The 27,745-nt window shown below is 41.9% G+C and overlaps 1 protein-coding gene across 4 annotated transcripts; it reads left to right on the top strand.

Moving 5' to 3' along the window:
- Window positions 1–30: 30 nt before the first annotated feature.
- Window positions 31–27,745, top strand: SAP30BP (SAP30 binding protein). 4 transcript variants are annotated; one of them, XM_015879724.3, is made up of 11 exons: window positions 31–165; window positions 306–415; window positions 3,286–3,333; window positions 14,477–14,519; window positions 20,619–20,707; window positions 23,105–23,196; window positions 23,643–23,703; window positions 24,172–24,223; window positions 24,610–24,668; window positions 25,885–25,969; window positions 26,596–27,745. In XM_015879724.3, exons 1-11 carry the CDS (start codon window positions 51–53, stop codon window positions 26,775–26,777), a joined length of 936 nt encoding a protein of 311 aa, XP_015735210.1. In that variant the 5' UTR covers window positions 31–50; the 3' UTR covers window positions 26,778–27,745. The 4 variants fall into 4 exon arrangements, with proteins under 4 accessions (XP_015735210.1, XP_015735211.1, XP_085379018.1 ...); XM_015879725.3 differs by lacking the exon at window positions 3,286–3,333; XM_085522892.1 differs by lacking the exons at window positions 31–165; window positions 306–415; window positions 3,286–3,333 and adding an exon at window positions 6,991–7,145.

Genomic DNA, 27,745 nt, shown 5'->3' with positions numbered 1-27,745 from the left:
GCTCTGATGTCATTTCCGAGCGACGGAAGCGCGCCCGCCTGAAGCAGAAGATGGCGGCGGCGAAGCGGAGCGTCCTGTCTTCTTTGGCCGTTTATGCCGAAGATTCGGACCCGGAGTCGGACAGCGAGACCGGGACGGCAGGAAGCGATGGGGGAACGGCTACGGGTGAGGGCGGGGAGGAGCCTGGGGAAAGCAGCGGGCTGCCCTGGAGCCGTCTCGCCACCTTCCTATCAGAGAAAGGAAGGCCCCGCTCGTTCTTATCTCTCTTTTCTCATTGTTTTCTTCCTGTTTCTCTCCTGCTTTAGGAGAAAAGGGAGGGCTCGTCTCCGTCGGGTATGGAGAGGATGATTTCAGCCGCCTCGATGGGGATGAGGAGGGGTATGAAGAGGAGGACGACGAGAACAGCAGGCAGTCAGTAAGTATCTCTCAGTTTCCATTGCCTTTTTGCTCCTGGGACAGCAGCTGAGTGGCGCCCTGAGCTGGAAGCTGGAGGCACTGACTCCTGGTGCAGGTTTCAGCCCTTCCCATGTGTTGTAATTCACTTGATTTTCAAACAGAAGCCATTTGCCTTGGAGCCCAATGGCAGTTTGATGCGAATCTTGTTGCTTGTTACTGACTCTGTTGGTGCTGTTTGACTCTTTGATGGGGAAGAAACACGTTGCTGTGAATATACACTATTCCTTAAGCATTGTTAGCGTGTATGAGAATGCTATGGGACAAAACTGCTGTTGTATTGTCAGCTGGAAAACTGAAAAGAATGAAGTTCTGTCATGTCTAAAATTATTCTTCCGTGTATAACTCAACTTATTACATCAAGTTAACTTGATGTAGCTGTGTCTTGTCTAGATTTGAGTGGCTTTTGTTTGTCATAGGTGCATGGCATGTATATAATACCACATAAATACTGAGACAATTGATGCACTTTAAGATGGGTCATGTCGTTTTCTGCACATACTTCTGATGTGTCTATAGGAGCAAAGCAAGAAATCTTGAGGTGGGGGGAGGTTCTTGTCTCCTTTTACTTTTATCAGCCTTTTGCAGCACCCTGTATTGTCTTGACTCTATTTTTTTGGCAACTTAGTACGTGAAGGAAATTGGACTGTGTTGCTACAGCTTCCCCTTACTGAAATCTACATTGTGTGCATTAGATCATACTCTTATGTGACCCTCACTGTTCTGGCCATCTGTTTCCTCAATTAGCAAAGAAATTTGTCTCTTTCCCTATCTGTTATGTTCTGTTATTGACTGGAGTAAATGTGAGCTATAGCACTCACAGTGGTTGTCTGGCTAAATGAAGTCATAACGCTTCTTTACTGTGTTAGTCATTCTCCTCATTATATCCAGAGCTTATAGAGATCTCACTGAAAGAGTCTTTATTTTCAAGGTGGTAGGTGTGATGTAGATGTTCCTCAACAACTAAGTATGTAAAACGGGGTAGCCTATATTGCATATGCATTATCAGTGTAGATTTTAAGCATCCATCGTCTGTGAAATTCAAGGCGCTATGCAAGAAATGGCAACTGGTGAAATCACTCCAGTGTTTAGCTAGCAGATCTTGTGTGTTTTCAGTTACTGTACTGATCTATAGAGATTAATTACTGATCTATAGAGATTAATTAGGGTGCCTTATCTTTAGTCTTGTTTCAAGGCAGCAGCGTATTTTCTTTAACTAGACTCAAGGGATTCCTTGATGGAGTGTAGCGTGGGCAGTTATTGGTTATGAGCTGCTTTTGGAAAGCAATACAAGTTGGATTCAGGTTATCATTGGTCTTTAACAGAATAACCCTGTGCTTATATGATGTAACGATTGAACCTCATGTTGCTTATTTTGAAAATTACTTCTCTTTGGATATGGGTGGGAGCTTGGAGGGGAATCTCACTTGTGATTGAGTACCAAGTAACTTGGTACTGTGGTTCGTTAGTTATACAGTTCCTGTTATTGAACTTGATTGCTAAAACTGAGTTATTGGCATATGTGTATATTTTAGGAAGGCAAGCTGGAGAGTAGTTGTAGTGAAGAAAGGGTTTGGTGTCTGACTTCTGTGGAATATGCGTGTTAATTTCTGCAATTTAAACTTTAGTGTTACTGGGTAATTGTTCTGTAGCTTGCCTTGCCAGAACTTGAGTGTGTGCTAACACCCTGAAGTGTGCGCTTCATGTGAACCCTTCCTATCAGTTGCATGCAATGTTTTCTTTTCTTTTTGATATACCAAGTTACTGTTTGGGGGCCAAAGCTGAAACGGAGTAGTGAATTTCAGAGGAAAAATTGCTTTGAATTGTGTGAGCATTAAAACTGTTTTTTGGGTTTTTTTCTGCTCCTCTACTTGCTTTGAACCCAGAGTATGTATGTACATACATAACTCGAGGATCCCCAGTGAAACAGTAACTCACTGGGCAATGGAACAGTAGGTTCATCTACTAGTTTCAGATTACAATTGCTTACTTCTTATGTGAATTTTATATATCTGGTATTTTAAGCTCTCTGGGCAAAAATTTGCCAGTTTTTTTTTTTGTTATACCTTGGTAGTGATGAAAACTGGATGGTATCTGTTATCTAAATCAGAAATTATTGGGTTGTTCCTTTCTATGGAAGTTCATGTCATCAGTAAATGAGGCCATGAGAGCACTGTGCAAGTAAGAAAAGATGTGGTGTCAGCAAGCATCACTGGGTCTTTCAAACTTGGCACTATGGCAGATCCTTACAAAGCCTGCATGTTTGCTTGGGTGGGAGGCAGGTTGTGTGTCTTCCATATCACACACAGAATCACAGAATTACCCGGGTTGGAAGGGACCTCAAGGATCATGTAGTTCCAACCCCCCTGCCTAGCAGGGCCACCAAATGCGCTGCTGGTGTACGCTTGGAAGTACAATAGGCCTTTGCTTTTGCTGTGAGCCCTGCTAAGCAGGGGTGAGTGCAAGAGAAGCCCCCACCTGCCAACCAGAAGAGACAGAATTATCAAATGACAAGCGTTTTTCTTTCTATCTCTGTTACTTCTTATTGTCTAGCTCTGAACGTTGAGGAGCTACATGACTTAGTGGAAGACATTTGCTACTGAATTATGCTTTTACCTTAAAAAGGCAACAAACTCCTAATAGAATTAGACTTTTTTTTCCCTTAACTCTGTAGGGCTTGTTTGCTGGTCATGAGTGGGTGGGGCAAAAGTAACTGCCATTAGAAGGGTCTTGGAGTACTGCAGGGCTGCTGAACACAAGCCCTGTGCTGTAAGTGCAGTTACTTTCCAAGCCTTCTCTTTAAGCTTAATCCTGTAAATTCTTGTCTTGTAGGAAGATGACGATTCAGAGACTGAAAAACCTGAGGCTGGTGACCTAAAGGTATTTGGAAGTGTGGTACGGTGGTGGGGGGGGTAAAGCTCAGTACAAGAGGAATAAGTCTTAACAGCATGGCTTTGGTGTTCATTTTTGATCTTCTGTAGCTAGCTTTGTACTTTCTTTTTGTAGCCGTAATGTGATTTTTGACTTTAATTCTGGCTTCTGCCAAAATGATTGAACTAGTTAAGCTATGGGCTGAGTGATGGTCAAGATCTGTATTGAAGAACTGCGGTCTTGTGAATTAGATCGGAGGTGTGTTTTGTGACAGCATCTTGCCTGTTCTTTAGTGATCGGGGAGGTGTGGTGTTAAGTGCAGAATTCTCTTATTTCTGACCAGCATTATTTGAAAAGCTGTAGTTAGAACCACTCAATGAGTAAATGGTCGTATGTTTCTGAAGGTCATAAAACATGTCAATATCAATTCCGTTGCATCCAGCTCTTTCTGTCCTAAATGAAACTGTTTTGTAAAGATGGTGTTTAAAAAAAAACAAGTATCATGAGATAATAGCTGTCTTAAATAGGATACTGAATGAATGACAATTTCAAAGACCTTAATTTTATCCGGAATGTTTTTGAATGATGCAGGCAATCTCAAAGCTCTACTTAGGAAACCAGAAGGCCATGCTGTAAGCTGCAATTCTATAGAGCACTTGAACTAGCTTGCAGCTTTGAAGCAGCACCTTCTGCCAGTTTCTACAATGCTTTTAAAGTGGTAGACTCTGCTGTAGGAACTCTGACAAGAGCTGAAGTGATGAGATAATAATTCTGCTAGGTTTAAAGAGAAACATTTCCAGGTTTTACAGTTAACAGTTATACCTGCTAGAAAATTGTGTGGCAAAAGGAAGTTTGACTGAAATACAAGGCAGTGAGACGTGGATTCAGGGAGAAAAAGGGTCTCAGCATGACCCCTGTCTGCAACTGAAATTTACTATAGATTATGGTAATACATAAGTTGCCTGTTCAGTTTCTGTATATATTGCTATATAAATTGGTTTCCCAATTACATTAAAACCCTTTTACATAATAAGCAAACTTATTAAAATAAAGGAACCTGCTAGTGGATTGTAAAAAATGACAATAAGTGGAATGGGCATCTGTCCGCTGCTTCTTGGATTTGGAATGTTCTTATTCAGCACAGGCATAACCAAGTGGAAACAGGCAGTTCAGGTAACAACATTCCAAGTGGTTAATGGCAAAACAGGTAGGTTGAACTGGAGTGTTAGAGAAAAGCATATTCAGACTATATACTTTAGCATGAGTAGACTAATTTTCCTGCTTTATTATAAAGTTAACAGCTGTACAGAGCTTGCTAAAACTGATTGTTGCTTTTGGCTTCTACTGTTAGAAAGTAAAACACAATTCTTTTAATCCTTGCGTGGAATAAAAAGCGAGGAGGATTTGAGAAGCTTTTCAGGGAGGCAGATCTGAACTTCAGGATTTCTAGGCTTTTGTCATCTTTAATAGCAGTCCTTAAATGTGAGTGGAAAAAAAGCCACAGCCTCCTTTGCTATGAGCATACTGCAAGACAGCCCAGACAAGGTGTGTTCATGTTGTGAAGCATAATGTGGTGCAGAATGGAGTTGCACTAGCTGTGCTACAAAGAAACTCACTTGGTGTAGTGGGTGGGAATAGAGCATCTATGTAAAACTAGTTTTTACTTGTAGAAGTAAAAATGTTTCTTCTCTCCCTTTTCCACCAAGTGGCAGTGTTCTCCTGGTTCCTTCCTCATTGCTTTGAGCTTGCAGTATATGTGAGAACTAGAGTAAGAGTTGTAGTTAATCTAAATCCAAAGCATGGCAAGTAGTGAGGCGCTTGATTAACTAGCTGACACTTTTGGACGGCTTTCTTTCTTTTTTCCCAGCTCAGAGCTGGAGCTGTTCTAGCTCTCATTCTTCCTATGAGATGTCACAGGCCTGAAAACATACTTAAATAGATGGTGTGAGCCTTTCATATGTGGCCAGGGTGTTCCCAGCATCTGAATCTGTGTGCAGAAAGCCAGTCCTTTAAAATGCATGAGTGGCATGAAACCATTGCAAATGATTAGTTAATCATAGTCTTTTCAAGCTCTGAGTATACATTCAGATTCTTTTTCTATTGTTTTCCCATCTGAACATGTGGTGAATGAACTACTTTGTCTTATTTGAATAAGTGAGGAGGACAATTGACAAGCCAAGTTGTGTGGAGGAGTTGCCTCGTTGCTGGAGCATCCTGTGCCTTGGCTTCATTCTTTGCGTGGATAGTAACAAACAAAACCTCCAGCTGGTGGTCAGTTTTGGATAGAAATCAAAGAGACTAAAAGTGGGGAATGCTGTAAGAACTGGCATTGACAATTGTAGTGGTAAAGTGATGATGGGGAGAGTGGAATTCATAGCCTGCCTCAAAGTTGCAGTGGGGAGACTTTTCTACTCCACCACGTGGTATTTATATTTACCTCTGGTTTTTAATCTTGACTCTTTAAGATTCATCACATCTGTCTGTCCTTACAGCCCATGTTCCTCACTGGAGGTAAAGTCAATAAGAAAGCCTGGATGGAACTGCAGCTTTCATTTTCTAATATATTTTTTAAACATATTTTCTGCTGAGCAGGAAGTTACTATGAGCTTATCAAGGTAAAATACTGAGATAAGACTGCTGCGTTGTCTACTCTCAGACACTCAAGTGGAAATTTTTTGTACATCTTCTTGGGAAAAGAGGTGTGCCAGGTATAGGAGAACATTTAGGCTTCATCAGGCATCTGAAAGAGTTCTTCCACAGCAGGCTTTTAGCTCATAGGATTTTCTGTTATTGCACACTTGTGTGACAGTCCTGAATGCTGTATGTTTGTAATAAAAAACAAATCAGAATTTCTCCTTTTTTAGACAGCTAAGTCAAAATTCTTGCATCCTGTAAATGAAATGTTTCAGGGACTCACAGAAAATGAAAGGTTCAAGGCTAGGTGAAGTGAATTGTTCCTCCAAATTTATCTGAGAAGGACATTCTCAGACTCTGAAGCAGCACGTTGTTAGTAACCAAAATCACTTCAGTGGTCCCTGCCTTTAGTATCAAACAAGTAGTTAAACTGCAAACAAGCTACTGTCTTAAAGGAATTTTAGAAACAAAGCCTTCTGCCTAGGAGGGAGAAGAAGTGGTTCGCAGAAACTGCTGGCAAAAGACTGGTATCTTTTGGACCCCCAGAGCTTGGATGGACTCAGGTCCGTTCATTGGGTGATGGAACCATGAGTACAAAACAGAGCGTGTTGTGGCAATATCTGAAATTTGATGTTCTGCTGCAAGTATTGGTTTGGAATGATGAGGGTTAAAGGGCCCTGTGGTGTCTGCCAGGTGCTTGGGCTCTTGCCAGCAGCTGGTTATGGTTACAGTCTTGATGCAGGAACAAGATACCAACCAGGCTGCAGAGCTTGCTACTGGGACCAGCCCTGCAGGAAGAAGAACATGAAATTGAAGTACTAACTTTGTGCTCCAGGTCTTACTGGAAGGGTTCTGTGCTTGGTGTTGTAGGGTTGGATGAATAACAGACTGCAGGAGGACAGGGCACAGCCCTTCAGCTTGGCTTGCTGGTGTTTTCACAGGGGGAATCATTAACTCTTGAGCTTTGATTCTGTTATCAGGACTAGCCAGCGCAGGAACGCTGATAAATATTGACACTCCCTATGCAAGTGTATGCTTAACACATGGTAACAGTTATTTGAAAGGAGTAGCTTTCAGAAGAAGTTATGTTCTCTAGTTTTGTTTTAAGGGTCCTCCTGCATCCTTGTGGTATTCTGTTGAGAGATGGTCCATGTGGGAGGTAGCAGAAAGATGTCCCATTTTCAGAGGTATGCTGTGTTTCTGTGCGTGTTTAAACACCACCTTTTGGTAGTCATCAAAGCTGTATAGCCCTTATCAGTCCAGTCAACCTGTGAAATAACTTCCCTGTGTTATGATGCATAGGTATGTATTAAGGTAGAGCTTTTGGTTGTAATGTGGGTTGGTTGGGTTTTTTTGTTTGTTTTTTAATATATCTTGCCTGGTCATTTATCTGTTTAGGTGCCAAAATTATCTTGATTTCAAGTAAAAGTCTTAGAGGGATAAGAACAAGTAAATGGGGGATTGTGCAGTAGTGTAGTCCTGGTGATTGACTCATATTTTGATAAGGCATGTGAGTTTTTATGTATTCGGCATACATTCATCTAGCCAGATTATCAAAAGATACCTGAAGGTACTGAGGAATTTTCATGTTATGTAGTTATTTTACTCTGAAAAAGGAAGGAGAAAAAAAAATCCAAAGCATTAGTGAAAAATGGTATCTATAATAGAAAGCTGAATAAATTTGAGGTGTTTGCTGTAGCGGTGGCAAAGGATGAAAGTTGTTGAGGAAATACCAATCCTTGGTGCTTTCAGCTGCTGAGAAGGAATCCAAAAAATTCTGCTTAGAATGTTACAGGTCACTTGGCTGAAGAATAACAGTTAAAACTGCTGTTCTGCTCCAAAACTGTGCTCTTGGTGGCTGGAGCGGCTGTGTATTGATCTTGCAGTGGTTGGATCTCATAGGATGTAATGACTCTAGAAGTGTGCTGTAGAAAGGTACTGCTTCAGTCTCATCAGAGTTTTAAAAAAAACCACAACTTATGTTGTCCCTTGCCCTCCCTTATTTGAGCTTTGTGGTGCTATTAGGCTTAGTATTTTGGGCTCTGACAGACAGGACTGGCAGAAGAATCACAATGCTTTAAAAATGGCCTTGTGTTACACATGGCTGTGCTTGGTGTTCTGTGCAGCTTTCAGGGCTCAGGTTAAGGTTGGTTTTCCAGTGGTTTGTTTCCCACTTACTTATCTGCCTGTGAGTACAGCCCACAAGTGATAAGCTCTGCAGTTTCAGACTTGTTTCACTCTGTACTCTATCTTTCTTCTAGTACACTTGTGCAGAGTGCTGTCTGCCCTTTTAGCTCTACACATTTTCCCTCATTTTGCCATGTTCGTTTCCAGTGTTCTGTAAAGGCAACCAGGAAGATTGGAAGATTAGCCAGCAGCGTTACACATGGAAAGCCTTTCGGGGGAGTAGAGTTAACTCAGCTTCTCCTCCTGTCCTCTGCTCTAAAAATGAGTGCTCAGACATTGAAGCAGCTGATGCCTTTCTAGGTTCCCATTTTTAACCATGTGGCTGACATTAGTAACAAACAAAGTTGTGTTTAGCATCTTTGATTCTTTTCTTTCTAGTTATTATTTCTTATAAATTGTATAGTTATTTTTCAGTCTCTTCCCTCATGTATTTCAGTCTTCTTTCTCCAAGAGGGAGTTAGATCACAGCATTTGAAGCTGGCTTACTTACTTCAGTGCTGCTGGCTCCAGTCCAGCCTGTGAGCTGCTTGGAAGATGAGACACGTCCTCGGACATGCTAGTTCCTTTCTCCCCGCCAGGCATACAAGCTGTAGCAGACTCCTCACTCCCTGCAGTACTAAATACCACAGATTATTGACACAGGTGTGGCTTCCCTTTCTCCCAAGGAAGAACCAGGCTTTTTCTTCTGTTTGCCTTTAAACTTGAAGAAAAGTCCTTTCTGGAGCTACTTCCCATTGCATATTTCACCTGATAAAGGTCTGAGTTCTTCAAGTCCAGTTCTGTTGTGTTGCAATTATTTCTGTTTGCTGTACTGAAATAGCCTGTTCTGAGTTAGCACGTTAGTGCTTGTCAAAGTGAGAATCTGAACAGTCAGCACAGATGGAGGATTGCCTCAAATACCAACAGATATAAGAAAATAGCTCCTTCCACCTTCCCTATTCTCAGAACAGAAGGATGAAAATCTGCTAACTCTTCACAGGATCTATTCATGGAGGAGGATACATCCCAGTGAGGGTATTTTTATGCCTCGCCTCTATTCCAAACCCTGATGAAGAATTTTCAGCACTGTATATTTGGAAAGAGAGCTTGTGCAAGAAGTTGAATTTTATCACTTCACTTAAGCCTCAACTGCAGCAAGGGAAAGGTGCAGGCCTCTTACAGCCCAGCTTTATTTTGCATTGCAACAGTTTGTTTAAAAAATAAAATGAGAGCAGCCTGACACCTCAAGTTATGCCATGTGGTGCCTATACTTCACCTCTGAATTCCTGTGTTATTGTAGGAAGCATAACTGACTTGAAAGCAGATCAAGGAACCTCTCTATGAACCATGGTGGCTCCTGGTGGAGACCAGCAGGAGCTGAGCTAGGACTGCATTCCAAGTGTAATAAAGCACGTGCACAGGGGGATGATTTGCAAGTGTTAACCTTAGAGAGCCCCTAACAGCAGTTCTATCAGGAATGAGAAGGAGAGAACAGAGACAGCAAACGTGCAGGTGACTTTGGAGCACTGTAGTAAGGCAGACATTATTAATAGTCCCTCAGCTTTTCCAAGCAAGAGTCTTGGCATAATTTCCTCAACTGGAAATTATTTTTGCCATATCTTTGTCAAATATTGAGATAGCATATGCCAGGTGAATGGAATCAAGTTTCAAAGAAGTTATTTAAAGGCTTTTATGCAATGAAAGCCTCCCTTCTAAAGCCTTTTCTTACTGATATATTTTGCCAGTTGCCAGATCCTGGGGTTTTTCAGTGTTTCTTTTAAGAGAATTGGAATGAACTGGAGGTGTATTTCAGACTTAATTGATCTTAAAATTAAAAAGCAGCGTCAGCTGCACATGGTCTTTGTTTTGGTAAGGATTTGATAAGGATTCAATATGGAATGTCTCAGGAGCTGACCCTTTCCTGTCTTGTTCTTTCTTCTTTTTGTCTGTGACAATAATATCTTGAAATAGGTTTGTACAGTCTGTGTATGTGCTTCACCAGAGAGAAATATACCAGTTGATTTCCATGGGTGGCTTAATTCTAAGCTGCTGTGCTGCTCTTGGTATCTAGACTATGATCCCTGCAGTTTTTTCTTAGTTAAATTTCTTATCCTGTAGCAGGCAGTTTGCCCAGAGCTATATATCGGAGCTGGCAAACAGGATATGGCTGTAGGAAATGGGCTTGTTTTGGACTTTCTCTTGGGATTCTCCTATCTCACAATACAAAAAAAAAAAAAAAATCCCCAACAAGGTGGAGAGGGGGAAATAAAAGTACTGTACTGTTGTTCCCTTCTGTTCTCTTTGTCCAGACCAAAAAACTCTCTGCATTAATACCTTCATTTATCCACCAGCATGACAACAGTGGGACTGGCTTACTAGTTCTGTGGGTGTCAGGCTAGTTGGTGTCAGATCTCTTTGTCTGCTTTCAGCAGCATCTCTGGAAAAAGAACACATTGTTGGGGGGTGACTGTGGAAGTTTTTTAACTATTTTTTTAACTATTTTTTAATGTACGCTAACTGGAAGAGAGTGGAAAAAGGAAACTGCAGTGCTCAGTTGGCTGCAAGTCTGGGAAAGTAATTGAGTGCTGGCAAATCTGGCATTGATGTCTCCGTTTTTTGTTATGAATCATAACTTAAAACGATTGATCACCTTCTGGTTTGTTTTTTTTTTTGTCTTTTCTGCTCAACCATTTCTTACAGTTTGAAGTACACCTGCGCTAACAGCCTGCAGATGCAACTGCCTCTATGAGAAATTGAAGGTTGGATTTGTACCCTTTGGCAACTGTTAAGTGCCAATGGTTATGTCCGATGTGAGCTTTGTACTGGATTTATGGATCTTGTTTCAGTAAGGATTTAGCAAGCATTGTTGTAAGTCAGTTCATTCTTTCCATTAAATAAAGCTGTTCTGGGCAAGGCTTTCCAAACTGGAATTCATCGGTCTCAGATTCATATTGTTTTTGTTTCCTTCCGTTGATCTCTGTTCTATGCTGCAAGGACTGCGTTTGGTTGTTTTTCTTCTCCATGAAACCTGAGTAGAGGTTTTCTATTTTTTTTTATGTAACTGAATGGGAACACTCTGTTATTGAAAAGACAGTCCATATGTCACCACAGTGAGATGTAGTCATAAGCCAAGGTGTATTGCTCTCCTCCTGTGCAAATGCCCACCCACTTTCTGCTCACCATTCTTCCTTAACTGATTATAAATCTTGAAAGCCTAACTGTCAGACTGGGTTCCTATCAGCTGGGATCTCACAGGCAGCATTGTCTTGCCCAGGGCTTGAAGAAAGCATTTGTCTGGAGATGGAAACTGAAAACCTTTTCCTGAACGCATCCAGGAGTAGTGCTGCAATAACTGTTTCCTGCCATCAGTGAGGTGGTATCTAAGGTGTGTGGAATTGCTTTTAAGTGCACAGAAGTTGTGAGTTATCTTGGTTGGCCAATTGGACGTTAAACTTTGTATTACTTTGCCCTTAGCAGTTTATGCTCTTCAAAGGCTGTCATTTCTTAGTGTCTGGATCAGGGAAAGGAATCAGTCTCCTGCTTGTTTTGCTGTCCTGAAGTCCTCTCCCAACTGAGATCTGAGCTGCTGTGGCATCCCTTGGCTCACTCCAGTCAGTCTGCTGGAGCAGGGCCATGTGCCTTCTGGCCCTTTATCAGTTGATCTTGTGAAATCCAGGTTACAAAATGAAATCATCTTGTGGAGTATGTGGAGAGAAAAATGCAATACTGCTTTTTTTTTATTAATTTATTTAAAATCATAGTGTAGCCATTCTTAGGGGTCACCATCTAATACTAGATGGAGTAAAGAGGCCAGGGGAAAAGAACCTCATTACCCCCTATTTACTGATTTCGTTTATTTATTTCCTGTCGCACTGAACCACAATATTGGATTTGTTCTATAGAAAATGTTTGGTTGTTTTTTTTTAATGCTGTCTCCTCTTCTGATCAATTCATTATATTCAGTGTTTGTCCCAGGCTTAAAGAAGCCAAGGAGAGCATAAGGAATCTTTTAGGAAGCATTACTGAACCAAAGCTTTGATTCTTTGTAATTCCTGGATCTTCAGCAGATGCTGAGAGGTTTGGACAAGACTTCTCTCAAACCTCATATCTGCCAAGCTATGTGTCTCCAGTCAAGTTGTTGGTACTTGCCTTGCTATGGTGTTGGACAGTAAACCAAGCGAATATGAGCCAATGCAGTAGGATGAGTCGGTCAACCCTTTGTTTTTGGAAGGCATTTGGGAGGCTTGAAAGCAATCCAACTTAATGAAAAGCTGTGCTGATGTCTTCAGCTTGCTAATGATGGAGCAGTGGGTGAAACTCGTCAGTAAGCAAGATTCATATCCTCTGGGCAGTGAGGTGTGGCTCTAATGTTAGCAAGCTTGTTCTCCTTTGTTTGATGTAGCTCTGGGGCTTCTAATATCTTAGCTTTGACCTGAGGATGTATAGACTGGACTTGCTTGTGTGGCTGTGGTGGAATGAGGGTAGGCGATGCGGGCAGATAAATACACAGCAGCAGCTTAAGAGGGTTGACTTTAGTTGGCCTGTTGTACACCGAGTGGGCTCATGATTAAAAGATATAAGTTAAAGAAACATGTACTTCTAGTTACAAGAAACTTCCACATTGCAGGAATTCATAAAACATGCTGATTAACACATCACACTTTAGAAAGAGGTTTGTCTAACATGTGATATATACCTGGGGAGGTTTTGGCCATCAAATTATCCCTCAGAATACTATTGCATGTTTACCGTGTGCTTATGTGTTGCTCCTGACACTTGAAAATGGGCTTCTAAAAACTTGAGAAATGCAGCAGATACCCTTGTAACCCTGCTAACAGCACATATGAGAGGGCAGCCACATCTAAAGCTCCTGAATTTGGACATGCCGTTTGGGTCTATGGAGGATGCAGCCGAATTCATATCCAGTGCTCCCACCAGAGAGCTCCTTGTTGTGGCACATCCTGCTTTGAAATGCTGTGCTTCTCATTTATCTTTTTCCCCTGCTGTTCCCAAGACCCTGGGAGGAGAAGAGGTGTTGATTTGTTACATTGAGAGCATTGGCTTCGAGCAGCTGGAAGCTGTGATGGGATCCTGGTGCCTTGCCAGCTGGCCAGCAAGGAGATGCGTGTTCCTTCGTGTCCTTTTCTTTTTTTCTAAAATAACTTCAGCCTTTTATTGTTGTGATCCAAGCGTACTTAGAGAGAAACAGTGCTTTTTTTCATTAACGACTATAAAAAATGCCACACAGTAGCAAGTGACACACAAAGAATTTGTTTTTCTGCTCCGTGAGGGCTTTGGTTTCTCTGGAAATCGGTGAGTTTTCAGTGTGAATTTGACTCAGCCTGTTCCCATATTCTGACCTTGCTCCATTCTCCTCACCTTGTCCATCTCTCACCTGACTGGAAATGGAGTAAAGGAAGGGGGGTTTAGAGGCTGGTTACCAAGCAGCAAGAAGGCAACATTTTGTCTGTGTCAGGTTGAATGAATAGCTTCTGTGTTCAGAGGCACTGAGGAATTTTGGACACAGAGTCCAGTGAGTCACAAAAAGTCTTTGGGAGGGAGGCAGCGGGGAGAGGACAATGTTAGGATACAGCTGATACTGTTTCAGAAGCTCGATGCTGAAATGGTACTGGTTGTGTCCCCATTGGGGCTTAATGTGGGTGCCAAAATAGTTGAACGTTACTCTCAGTGTGCTGAAAGCATATTTAAAAATGTCGTGTCCTGCCTAACACTCCTGCTTAGCAGAATGTAGTACAAACATGTGCTATGCTGCTGCAATTGAAGCTGCCTTAATTTATAGTAGTGTAACTAAGGAAGGACTGATTGGCTGTGTTGAACATCTCTAAACCAAGTATGCAAGTCAGTGGTTTGCCCTGGAGTTCCTGGATGAACAGATCAGCTGTATCGCTCCTGGAAAGCAACAGCTGAGACAGACTTGCCAGCAGAGCATTCTTCCCAAATGTGAATGCTCTAAAACGTTGACTCTTGGCCCGTGCCAAGGGCCAGGCACCAAAAAATGAAGAATTTATGGCCTGATCTGTTTTGAGGAAAGCCTTCAGTTGCTGTAGTTAGTGCAGAGTTCAAAGGGAGCTGAGTGGGACTCAAAGGAACAAAATCCCAATTCTTCTGTTAAATATAGACTCCAGCTTTGAAAGGAAATGGTGCATCCTGTTAGGCTTTGACTTTCCATGTTACAAACATTGCTCTATTATCTAATAAAATGCATTTTATTCTTAATTGATATTCTTTTGTCTCAGAAGTAAGATGCAAGTTTCTAAACAAATGGACAACGCAGCTTGTTAGATTGGAAGTATATTTTAATGGAATTCCGTTTCTGTCCCCTTTCTCCCAGGAATTCTCAGAGCTGGAGAAAAGAGATCCTCAGGAACTAGTTGGTAAGTCTGTTCAGAAGTATTCAGTTTTCTTCCAGGTTAGACCTGCTAGGTTCTCCCTTTTGTAAGTATGGAGGAAGAAGGAAAACCAATAGAAAAGCATCTTGGGTAAAGTACTGTGCCTGAAAATATATTGCATGTGCCAGAGAGATGTAAAGGATAGCGCTGGTGTTTTTCTAAATGAACCCCAAACCTATAAAGCTGTAGCTTTTTCTAGATACCTTTGCAAGACGTGGTATAATGAGGAATGAGGATGGGTGTTTTGCTCTGTGACTTTAACAACTTCAGTGTAACGATGTATAGGTGTAGTGGTGCACTGTGTGCTTTGCAATGGTTGTTGGAAATAATATGTCACATCTCATTCATTGCACTGTTATTAGGTTTGGAAAAAAATCCAGCGCAATCAGCTTGGACTACAAACCTCTGCTTGATCTCTGTGGGGCCATAAAGTGCTGTTGTATTTTGTGTTGAAGCTCGCACTATCTCACACTAACCCTTTCTTCCTGAGGTTACTTGTACAGTTGTATGGTAGCATATGATAGTACCATAAAAAAAATCAGGAGTTCAGAATTTATTTCATTGTCCATCAAATCAGCTTTTCCAGACTTAGCTGTAATATTCCAACCACACTGCAGTAAATGTAAAATAAGATATTGGGCAGTAAATGACCCCTAAAGCAGTCATCACTCTGAATTTTTGCACTGGAGTCCCTTTTGGTTCGCCTGACCAGACTTTGCACTGACCCAATACCTATATAGGAATATCATCCTTTAGAGGGCAAAACTCCTTTAACCGGTCTTAGCACAGAATACCATGGAGATCTTCTTCCACACTGCTAATATGCCCCAAAATTAACATTAGAAACACAGATGAGACAGCAGCATGTAGAGTAAAAAGGAATATCTGAAAACCATCTGCCCTTTATTCTCTGCTTTACATATGAGTGAAGCTCTGTGCTTGTAGAGCAATGTAGTGTTAAGATCTTTCTTCTTTCAAGTGTAAGACTCCGATTACAGTTCTATCAGTCTACTTTTTCCCTAGTGAGTGCTCCATTCGGGAGATGAGACTGAATCTTGTGTATCTCATGATAACCAAGGCTTGCATGCAGGTTTGAGAGCTGCACACAGGGCACTTGTTACAACGTCAGATACTAACGGGGGCAGTGTAGGTAAGTCACAAGCCTGGATTAAGGTCGTAATACAACTTTTATATCCTCTTCCAATTGTGGCGTGCACAGAGCAACATTTAGGCTAGTTTTGTGTAGGTACAACTTTGTGTAGGTTGGTAAAGTTGCTGTACTGGACTCTGTAGGTCCTTTGCATTTAGGCCATATCTTATCTAGTTGAAAAGGAATTGTTGCACTAAGCCTTTTGGTGAGTGTAATATAAAAACCACTCCCTCCCAGGAAGCTTGAGCTTTTAGAATTAGAATTCTTGAATGGAAAAAGGTGCAAGATTTTCTGACACAATGCAAATAACTGCTTCAATCTGTATATCTAAAATTCTGTTTAATATCAGTATGTGAAAGCATAAGCCTCCCTCAGAAGTTTTTCAGAATAGCTTTTTCCATTTAAAGCTTGTGGTTTGCCCTTCTCAGATAACCTGACGTCGTTGTTCAGCGTCACCATCATTAAAGTCTATGGTTATGCAGCTGCTTAGGTACAGCATTAATACTGGCTCCTGTCAAAAGTAATGTTTTACCTCCACTGGATGCAGTGCTGAAGTCTGTGTGCTCTGAGTTCATCTGAGCGGTAAATTCAACTGATCCACCTTATTCTCTTTTTTTCCCCCTCTGTGAGCTTCCCAGCCTGGACCTACTCCCTCATCTGCTTAGCACGTGCAACATGAGCACTGAAATTGGCACAAAAACCAGCTGGGATGAGCGCTTAGGAAACTGTATGGTTGTCTTGTTTCATGCAGCATTAATGATTGTGTAGCTAAAGCCTGAAAAACATTGAGGGGAGAAAGAGAGAAAGTGAGGGGAGTTTTGCAGCAATAACTGCCCTATGGTTGAGAAGAGAGTGTATATGAAATGATTTTTGATGATTCTTTTGCCCCAATGTGTGTTTTCTTTTGTAGCACTCTGAAGAGCATGTGGTGCTAGTAGCATGTCTATGTTTGCTGTTTTCTGCAGCCTTGCAAAACAGTACTTCTGTGCTGTTTGTTTTCCTTCTCAAATTTCTTTGCAGCATAGTTGTTTACCTTTTGGACTATAAGAAATGTTCTCCCAACACTTAGGATATCTCAGCACAAAGTCAGTGTTCAGAGCAGCAGAAAATATAGCTGAGTTGCAGGTCTTTTTCTGCATTTCTCAGCCCACAGAGCAGAAAGGGAACTAGTGTCCTCCCATGGATGGGTGATTCACTGGTATGTTGTTGCCTCCACTTCTTCCCTGTGATTTGGCTGTTCTGGTGCCAGGAAATTAGAAACCCACACACCCTGGTTTATGCCAAGCAGACTTCGTTAGAGTGCCAAAGAATGCAGTGTTAGAGACCAGGCACCAGTGGTTAGTGTTTTCTCCAGGGGAAAGCTTTGCCCCTCTGATTGCCCCCTCCAGGTCTTTGCTTGTTTTTAAGTTTTTTTTTCTTTGCATAGCGTGACCTTTATAGACGACAGTCTGGCACCTGATGCTGCCTGTAATCCCTTGTATGCTGCTTCTTAGGCAACCACAAGTGACCCTTGAAAGGGACAAGAGTTTTCAGTCCTACCTGGGGAGCAGTTCTATTCAAAAAGCTGAAGCAAGATGCTTTGCCAGACCTCAAGTGATGGACATGTCAGGGTCCCCACATCCAGCCAGCTGCTCCTATATTCTCTATTCATTTGGTTTTCTCTGTTCTTTATGACTTCATGCTCATTTGTAGGAATCAGAGTTTGTTTGCTCTCTTGCCCGTCTCCGACGGAGCCTTTGGGCTGTGAGCAGTCATTCTGGAATTAACTGAGCACACAGTACGGCACTTTCTGCCCTGCTATGCAATATCTCTGTACTCTTGTAGATAGTGGCCAAATAACCCACCTGTCTGAAGCTGACAATTAAATGGAAGCACTATATCATACTGCATCCTCAGGATCTGGCAAGCAGATATCCTTGGTTGTCTACTGAGATGCTGAATCTTTGCTAGGAACGCACTGATAGTTGGCTGTGCCCTTCCCCTGTAGCCCAGGAACAGCTGAACATCTCTCATCACTGTCTGCACTCAACACAAAAAGCTACAAGCTCCTATTGCTTCTGCTGAGGATTTCCTCTTTTAACTTGTAGATCAGCTTATGGAAGGATGCATGATCTGAACGTCAGTAGTAGCCATGTCCTTCTTCACAAGTAGGATGCTTTGAGTTTCTGGCATGGCACTACCTTGTCTCCTTGTGTCCTTGAACCCCTACCTGGGCTGTGAGACCTGTGTTTTACAACCTCAGTTCTCACTAATGTTCTTTGCCTGTGCCGCGAATCTGATTAGGGGAAGATATTTACTTATCATGAGCCAGAACTTGGGTGTGCCTGGAGATATTAATCATGCCAACGGCCAACTTCCTGAGGTCCCCACGTGGAGATCCTCTAGGCAGTGAGCCAGCAATTGCACCAATTGGAATCTGCAGCCAGTGTCACTGCCACTGAGTCATGTAAAAGTAAAGCTTAGATCTGGGCTTAAATAACAGGATATACAAAGCAGTTGGATGCATCCTGTGTGGACACACCTTGGCGTTATCTGTCCATCTACGCTGCATAGCCATGGAAAGCAGTGCTTGGGACTTGAAAAACACAGAATCTCTTGCACAGGAGCCTGTGGATATGTGTACAAGTTCCAGGATCCTCTAGAATGACAATCCATGCTGCCCCTTCCTCTACAGAAGTGGCTTGGTAGGAAGTGGCCGTGGAGTTGGCCTTGCTGATAACTGTTTGGAGAAGAAGTTGGAAGGCTGCTCAAGGGCATGGATTATTTGCACTTCCTTACTGTATATAAGCCTGAAGGGGTAAAACTCATCTTTTGTACCCTAATGATGCGGCTTCTCTAACCGGCTGTGATGTGATGAAATAACTGAGTAATGCTGAATGTTCCTGTGCTCATGTCTGTGCTGGATTTGCCAGTAGTGCACGTACAGTGGGAAAGCTGTAGCCAAAGGTGTCTTAATTCCACTTCATTATAAACTATTGAGATGCTTTTCCCCATCAGCATAATGCTGATAAATTATTGTTTTCACACAGCTCAAACAAAAGGACAAATTAAAAGGAAACTGAACAACTGGAAAGTTGTGGGCAAAAAGAGTGGGAGCTCTTGTTCATCCTCCAGTGTCATTTCTGTTTCATGGGAGCTTTGAACTGGTTGCTGAATGTATTGCCTTGCATAGTTCTGGGCCAGGTTTGGTACTGGAGTTCCCAAGTTTGAGCCCACAGTGCCCCTACCCATAGATGTGTTGCTTTCTTGTGACTTTCCTGGTTATCTGTGAAGATAAGGAGGCAATGGGGTGTGCAGTGCAGAGCTAGGCTTGCCTTTTAGGTTATTTTTTTGCCCTATGAAGTGTGGTTTGTGGCCTGAATCTCTTAAGCCATTAATCAGCTTTCTCCTTTTCCGGAAAGCCTGGTGTGCTTTCTATTATGAACACCTCTGTCTATTTGCTACTGTCTCTTAGAGTTCCTGAAATTCTAATTAAATTCGAAGCTCTGCCATCCAACCAGCAACTGTAACTTACAACAAATGTCTGCCTTGTTGTTACAGAGTTTCCCTGCCTTTCTGTAGGGGCTCTGGCAAGCTTCCTTCCTCCATAGAGGCCCCCTCTTAGTAAATGCCAAAGGACACTTTTTGTTCATTTCAAGCAACCACAGAAGAATTTAACCCTTGACAACAATCTTGGTCAAAGAGAATGAATGGTCGCCTGCTGGCTTTGCATCCTCAAAGGACATCATCCTTGGTGTCCTTTATAGTCTCTTACATTTTTATAAAAGAACCAGAAACTGTAGTAGCACTGAACATGTGTAATGTTGATTATCTGCAGCCTCAGCTATCTGATGGAAGGCAGAAGTGTGTGCTGTGTTCAGAGGCCAGTGTTTGCCCTTTGGGAATGGCTGGGCATTAAGTCAAAGGAGCTGGACTCGAGTGTGGTGGATTTTCAGTTCAAGCAGCTTTTATTCCAACATATATAACTGGAGACACACAAATGTGAAAGACTTGCTTGATACACTGCTGGTGTCAGGTCTGTTTTTCCACTACAGGCTGTGACTCCCTGTACTAATTATGTTGAAAACAATCCCAATGGCTTAAATGCGGCACAGTGCTCTGCTCTAAGACTTCAGTTAGAAAGCTGCCCAGGTTTCTTGTAACTGAGTGGGAGGGCAGCCAGTAATAGAAGGAATGTGACTATTTCTTTTGCTGATATTTTTGTACACTAATCATTACAGAGCAATCAGGTACTATCATGGTATATCCCAACACAAACAGCTGTAGAAACTGGCATTCCGTGCTGGTCTGTTCTTGGTCCTGCAGGACTAGTTGTTCTTTCTAGTAATAGTCTGGCTCTGTAAATGAGGATCAAAGTGCCCCTTAAGGAAATATTAACTTAAGGATGAAATGGAGTTTCTTGTGGTTTGGTGAGGATTGTTTGGTTTTTAAACCATTTTGGTTCATGTTGGTAGGTCTGGAAGGGAAGAGGATCCAAACAGGTAATGTCCCCAAAAATGGCAATGAACCAGGCTGCTTTAGGTTCACTCTGTGGTACTCAGCACACATAGGATACTCACAAAGAATCGGGCTACCACAAGATTATCTGGGCTGTTTAGAGCAGGACTTTGAAGTGTGAATAGAAGACCTGAGTTAGTGGAGAGCTTGATGTGTTGTGCACAACGCAGGGTGATAGATGAATGCCACAGTATAAGGTAGACACCAATAAAGCAAGCATCCTGTTAATCTGCCAGTGATTTAGCCTTGGGTCAGTTGCTTCCTGCACAGTGCTTTGAAAATGCCACAAGTACCAGTTAACATAATTCCAGTTGCCTTTACCCATTCTGTTTCACTGATCGTCATACTAGCAAGTGCATAGAACATTTCAGTGACCTGCATGGCTTAGAGTCCCTTCCGTAGTACCAGAACTCACGCCCTGTTTGCTCTCTCTACAGCTTCTTTTTCAGAGAGAGTGCGGAACATGTCTCCAGATGAGATCAGAATCCCTCCCGAGCCTCCTGGCAGATGTTCTAACCACTTGCAGGTTGGTACAGAAAGTGGGAAGTTGGAAAACGTTTCAGTGAGGGGGAAGGACACGTTTGGGAACTCTGCTCAGTCTTTTTCCACAAGTCAGAAATGCAGCATCATTGCTGAGTTTCTAACACAGTGAGCTTATGCACTGTTTAGTTGTTTGTTTTAGTTTTACGGGGATTCTAGCTAAGGAGTCTCACATTAGCTTAAAACTGTGTTCCGCAGTCTGTGTAGGTCATGCTTTAAGATGGCTCTTGATCTCATCAGCGATACAGAAGTAAGGCTTACTGTGAAGGCTGCTGTCCTCTGACCTCAGCAAATTCATCTCTTAAGGAGAGAATAAATAATTGCTATTCTGCATGGATCTGAGAATCCCCTTACTGGAACAGTTGAGGCAGCATTGACTGGATTCTTTCTCCACCTACATGTCGCTGGATGATAAGCATTCAGTGGGCATGCTGGTAACCTAGAGGCAGCAAAAGAAAACAGATGCATGTTTTCACTGGTTTACATCCAAGTTATCTCAATAACCAACTTAATTGGTGCAAAACTCTGTCATGGTTTCCTTCCATGGGAGTCTGAACTCTTACTTCTAATGTAAGACTATTCATCAGTTGAGTGTTAATTAATAAAATATGTCACTAGGGACTTGATTCATACCAGTCTGAGATTTGCAGTGTTACTAACTGAGCCTCTGGCTCTGAGTTTGAAGCAGAAATGGTAATGTCTGTTTGGAGTATTCCCTGTATCCAGCTTGCAGTGTGCACAAATGAGTTGGTCTGAGTGTTTGCTGATGGAAGGCCCTTGGTTTGTGGTCTGAGCAAAATTATGTAGTATTCTCTATATAACAGAATCCTGTCCTAGGAGAAGGGCAAGAGCACCTTCCGCTCTGTTTTCCTATTCCAAACAGGGGGCAAATGAAAGCACTGACTGCTGTTTTCTGCCATTGATTTAAGATTTAACTGCAGTTATTTGCCCAGTAAGAATACAAGTAAAGAATCGCTTCTGGAATGCTCTATAAAGTATGTTGGTAACATGGAATGGTGATTCAGAATGACTCACCAATCCAGATCACGCTTTCTTCTCCACTCAGTATACCTGGGCACACCCATTTTTCCTTGCATGCTGTAGGAGGGTTCTATTGTTCTGACATCAATGAGTTAGTGTGTTAGATCTGAGGAATGAACAGAGCTTGAGAGCGCAGACACACTAAAGCAGATTTTCTTCCCCTTTGACAGCAGTTTACAGTGTAAAATCAAAGGAGAGAACTTGTCCTCTGTTGGAGGGTCAAACCACATCTTAGAGCACTTTAAGTAAGGGGATGGGATTGTTCTTCAGATTCAGAATGCTACAGGCTTTTACTGTTAATGTGCTTTTTTCTTGTTAGTTTTTCTCCTAATAAACTATACCTTGAACTTGGTCAAAGGGAGTATTCCTTGTTAAGAAGGTGACCTACTGGTTTCTTATTTGTGGGCATTATGAATGTGAACTGTGTTGCTGCATTCAAGGGAAGGGCACAAAAGGGGACACCTATTCAAACTCCAAACTTACCACATGTGAAGACTGTAACTTTTTCATGCTGGTTTTGTAAGGACCTGGTGAAAAATTATCTTGTGAAGCTCTTTATTTAATGTTGGTTGAAATACTAGTTTTGTAACAGTTCTCTTTTATTCAGCAGTTAATAAACTCTTAGACAACAGTCAGTTTTGTATTTGAGCTGACTCCCTGTACAGAGGAAGACATTAAGCAGCTTATCTAGAAGCAACAAAGGAAAACTGACTCACCTCTCCCATCTTGAAAGACTGAAGTCCTGGCTTATGTGAGATATTCTCAGGAGGGATTTAAAGTGCATTCCTAAGAGTGTTTGGCTGCCAGCATTCCCCACCAGCAGTACCTGCTGATCATGTTGTGTCTGTAGGCACAGCAGAACTTGGCTCTGCTCGTCTGTTTCTCAGTCAGAAGCAAGAGCCTTGACTCTTGCACAGGGTGACCCAGCAGCTGATCTTCAGGTGCCCATCAGAAGAGTTGTGAAATGTCTGAAGGGATGTGGAATGGCCTCTTTATGTTGTGGGAGAGCCATTATGGAATTCATCTATCTCTCCTGGAACTGCATTCTGCTATCTACTGAAGGGCAGAGCATGCACTAATGCCTTGAATGTAAACCTTTAATCAATGAAGCCTTCAGAAAGTGTAAAGACCAATTGCCTTACCCACGCGAGCACAGAGAAGACCTTAAAGCAGGAAGTTTCTGTACTATCTGAACTGCCTGGCCTTAGGGTAGAGGTGGAATCCTTTCTGCGTGCAAGGAGGTCACTGGTTCAGTTGTCTTGTTTCCACATGTGTGCTTTGATAGTCAGCTGGAACACTCACCCTTTCTGTATTGGCTCACCCTGTAATCTTGTTCCCTTAGGATAAGATTCAGAAGCTCTATGAGAGGAAAATAAAAGAGGGCATGGATATGAACTACATCATTCAAAGGAAAAAGGAATTCCGCAACCCCAGGTGAGCCACCATCTTTTCCAAAGCACCACAAAGCAAAATCAAGGAGTTCTCCTTGTTGGAGCTGTAGCAGGAGCAGGATCCTGAGCAAGAAGTGTTATTACTTACAAAATTGAGCGATTTAATTTGACTGTAATTGGAAGAGTAAAGCTCTTCTTTGGTGCAGCAACTAGATAAGCATTTCAAATAGGTTTTCAAGTATTGTACATGCTCTGGATGAAATATTTTGGGAAGTGGGAGCTGGGAGATTGACCTGAGGGAAGTGGGAAATAATGTTGTTAACAGCGTGCTGCATCCACTACAACGAGCATAACTCAACAGACTCTAGTTTTACTTTTAACATCAAGAAGTGACAATTCCTTTTTACTAAAAAGCTGAAACATTTCAGTTTAGAGGAGGATGAATGAGCTAGAAGTAAACTCTGTCCTTTTTTTGTTTGTTTATTTCAGCATCTATGAAAAGCTGATCCAGTTCTGTTCAATTGATGAACTTGGTACTAATTATCCAAAGGTGAGGTGCTGTAATTTTACCTGTCAAGGTAGTGGGTGGAAGCTGATGTAGGGCTCTTACAATTGGCTTTCCTTACCCTGCTTGTTTAGAAGCCCTGCAAGGGAACTTTTGGTCTAATCCTCTGTATTGAAGTGAATGTTTTCATGTGGTACTGAGCCTCAGTGCCTCCAACTTTGCTATAATGACTCTGAATAAAAACTGCTCAAGTGTGTACTCGTGGGGGGAATGGAAGCTGAACAGCAGAAGAATGCACGTCTTACTCTCAACATCCTTTTGATTTTGAAGCTGTTTATTCGTTCACAACGTAGCACAGTCCTATAGAAGCTCTGATATAATCTTTGTGTCACTGGAATATGAGAAATCATCAGTAATTAATATTGTCAGTGAAAAGCAAAACATATACATTTTTGAGCTGGGTTTTTATACGTGTGGAAGTATCCCTAATGTGTCTTTATTCTTCTTCTTTAGGACATGTTTGATCCTCATGGCTGGTCAGAGGATTCATATTATGAGGCACTGGGTAATTCCAGGAAATCTCTCTTTTTCCTGTCCTAACTTAGCTCTTTGTGTTTCATAGTTAACGAACTGCATTGCAGCCTTCATCTTTATAAATGAAAAGCATCACATGCTGCTTTTTAACTCTGTCATTCTGGTTGGGTGTACATGAATGTTGTTGCTGCTTCATCAGTCTGGGAAGCATTTAATTGAGTTCTGTAGTGTTTTCATCTGAAATCATTAATTTTGAGCAGTAATGCTTTATTTAAAGAAGCAGTAGGTAGCTTTATGGTAGCTTTTATCGCTTGTAATTTTTAATTGCTTATAGAATCACCTATGAAGGGCAGTGTGTGAGACAGCGGTAGCTCTTCACTGTTTCTAGTGCTTCTTGTAACTCCTGTTCTTTCTCAGCAAAAGCTCAGAAGATTGAAATGGACAAACTGGAGAAGGCCAAGAAGGAGCGCACAAAGGTAGCTGTTCAAGGCCGAGAGAGGCTGAGATGCAGGGATTTTGTTTGTTTCCCTGCTGAGTTTCATTCTGTTCCTTTGCTGTTTTTGCTTCATTTTGCCTGGTTCTGTCTTTTCTTGCACGATGTTTCTTCCAGGCTGTGCAGATGAAGTTGTTTGCCCTCCCTTATAGGTCCATTTCTCTAGGCTGTTCATTCCACTGGCTTTGTTCCTGTTTTGTCAGTATTTTTAAGCCAGAGCTCATAACATGGTATGCCATAAGCCAGTTACAAATGAGATGTTCCATAGAGAACAGCCTTTTCCTTAATCTGTGATGCTTTCTCTGATAGCATAGCTCTGGTACAGTTTAATTTCTTCATCATATCTCACTGTGACAGAATATGGGCTTTCTGTTCTCTTTTGATATTACCATCTTGCTTCTAATATCCAGAAATGTTGGGCATATTTTGACTTTAAATGGGAATGTTTGGGCTTGTCACAAAACATACATTCCCTTGTACCCTTTACAAAGAACACAGGGGTGCTTTGGAAGGTCTTATTCCTGTCCTGCAGTGGTGTTGTGTTTTAACTAGCAGCTGGCATTGGAGAACTGAAACCCAGCTGAAACTTTGAGACTGCTTTCTAATACTGCAGAAGGCTCCTTCAATACTTAGTACCTGGAGGTGTTCTTTTTCTTGCTGTGCATGCTGTATCTTGCTGCATGTTTTGTTTTTTGGCACAGTAACCCAGGTATCTGATTATGTTCTCGCCCATATCTGCAGATTTGAAAATATGGGATTGCATGCTGTTGTAACTCTCGTTGCTAGGTTTCCTGTTGTGATGCATTTGCAGTAAATTATGCGGGTAGGGACTTGTCCTGCAAGTTTTTTAAAGGAAAAAGCACAGGGTTTCCTAATGATATAAATACACATTTTAATATCAGGATCTGTCCTTTCTGAGTTATTCCTATGCTTTTAACAGTTGGCAGACAGATTATCATACCAGACTTAAGAGCTGAGACACAGGGAACCTTGATGATTATGGCTTCAGGATTCTTTAACATAAGGTCTACATCTTTCCTCCTGCTTGCCAGCCAGCTCTGAGACCAATGTTTCATATGATGCTAAAGCTGTAGCTCAATTTCTGTACAGTTTTTTTCTCTTTAAAAAAACAAAACACCACAATTTAAGACTTACTTTTTTTATCTTTTCCCCTTTCTTCTATTTGTCTCCTTTCACAGATTGAATTTGTGACTGGCACTAAGAAGGGCACAACAACAAGTGCTGCCTCTACGACAACCACAACAGCCAGTACTACAGTTGGAGGTAAAGACCAGTTGCATCCATATGTATTAAGCTGCAGTACTGCTGAGATTCATGCTTCCTGGGAGCCCTGACAGCTCCTTATTGATTGCATAATACAAGACAGTGTTTCTAGTTGCTAGTGGACTAGCTTTCCTCTGGTTCCTATATCCCATGGCTGTCCTTCTAAAGTGAAAGCCTAGGGGCAGGTTAGTGCATAGCTTTATTAGGGTGTCAGGAAATCCTATGATGTCCGTAGTTGTTGTGTTCTTGGGACTGATGCATCTTTAGAGAACTGGAAGTCTGAAAGCCCTTTTAAACTGGAAACCTTTAAAACCTTAAAGACTGAGTGTGCCTTGTGCCCATGCTGGAGCAACTGAGAAATGTGTGCTCTGTTAAAATTAAACATGCTTTGGGGCAAGGAGTCAACTGTCTCCCATTTGGCTGGAGTTCACATGTAGAATTTGACTCCTGATTACAAGGTTGTCTTTCCTCCTCAACATTTATAAGCAGTGGATGCTGAAGTGATGTGAGGGAAAGCTGTCTCATCAAGCAGAGTATATCAAGAGTTGATGAGACAGACTGTTAGGAAAGATGTAGTGTAACTTTTAACATGATGCTAACCCTTGTTTCCTTCATTACACTTGCAGATGCACAGAAGAGGAAGAGCAAATGGGACTCAGCCATCCCTGTAACAACAATAGCTCAGCCCACCATCCTCACCACTACTGCAACGCTGCCAGGTGTTGTCACAGTGACAACCAGTGCAAGTGGATCCAAAACTACAGTCATATCAGCTGTTGGCACCATTGTGAAAAAGGCAAAGCAGTGACCAGCACGCTGAGCTTGGATTTTTGGACTGAATTGTCATCAAAACCATTGTTCTTGAAAGGGAGGGGTGGTTTTCACCTTTGGTAACTGATGACAAGATTCTTTGAAACAGACCACAGCTCTCATTCGGAGGAATGGGGGCAGGAGCAGGCATGCCAGCTGTGTGTGCACACCAATGGACCTCTGCCGAAAATGCCTCTCTTCTTGCTTCAGGAAGAACCAGTCTCTGTATTGTGCTGGAGGAAAACGAGATATAAACTTTATTTGTTATATTACTGCATTAGGTTCTTATTCTCCTTGCAAGTCTGGTTTAACGTTTCGGGTTTTTTTTAATTTAAAGATAGAAAGATAAACAAGCAGTGAGGGAATATCAGTATTATCCTTGTTTATTCCAGATCATCCTCAAAGGCTGTTGTTTGGGATATGTACCTCCCCTGAACATGCCAGCTCCGTTTCAAGGGGTGTAAAGCAGAGACTGTTGGTCAGTGTCCATCCTCAAACGTGTAGCAGAGACTTGAAGCTCAGTCTACATCTATGAATGTAGATGGGTTGTTTGTTATAATGCTGACATCCATACCTGTGTGCATATCCGTGCGTATCTTGGTGATTATGTGTTTAGCAGCTCAAATATTGAGGTAACTGTACTGAAGTTCTCATGTTACCATCTTTCAAGGATAGAGATTTCTATGCAGAAGGTGTAGAGGTTTGATTTGTTGATTCATTTGTGAAGTCCTGAGCAGAAACCTTCCATTCTCATGGAATGAGATGGGAGTTATAGGAGAGCATCTGGTCCTGGCTGTGATATTGTCTTTGTTTTAGGTAGTGACGTACCCCGAATGCACACATGGCAGTCACTGCTTGCTCCAATGTTGTGAGAAAGTATTTTCAGTTAAAAAAACTGTATTGTATAAATCTTCTTACTTGTGTTGCAAAAATTATTATAAATATTGAAAGTCTTTAAAAGAAAAA

Source organism: Coturnix japonica, chromosome 23, assembly GCF_054131305.1.
Source record: "Coturnix japonica strain WE chromosome 23, WE-NBRP24, whole genome shotgun sequence".
Taxonomy (NCBI): Eukaryota; Metazoa; Chordata; class Aves; order Galliformes; family Phasianidae; genus Coturnix; species Coturnix japonica.
Note: the sequence above shows the minus strand (reverse complement) of the source record. Positions and strands in the feature narration are given on the sequence as shown.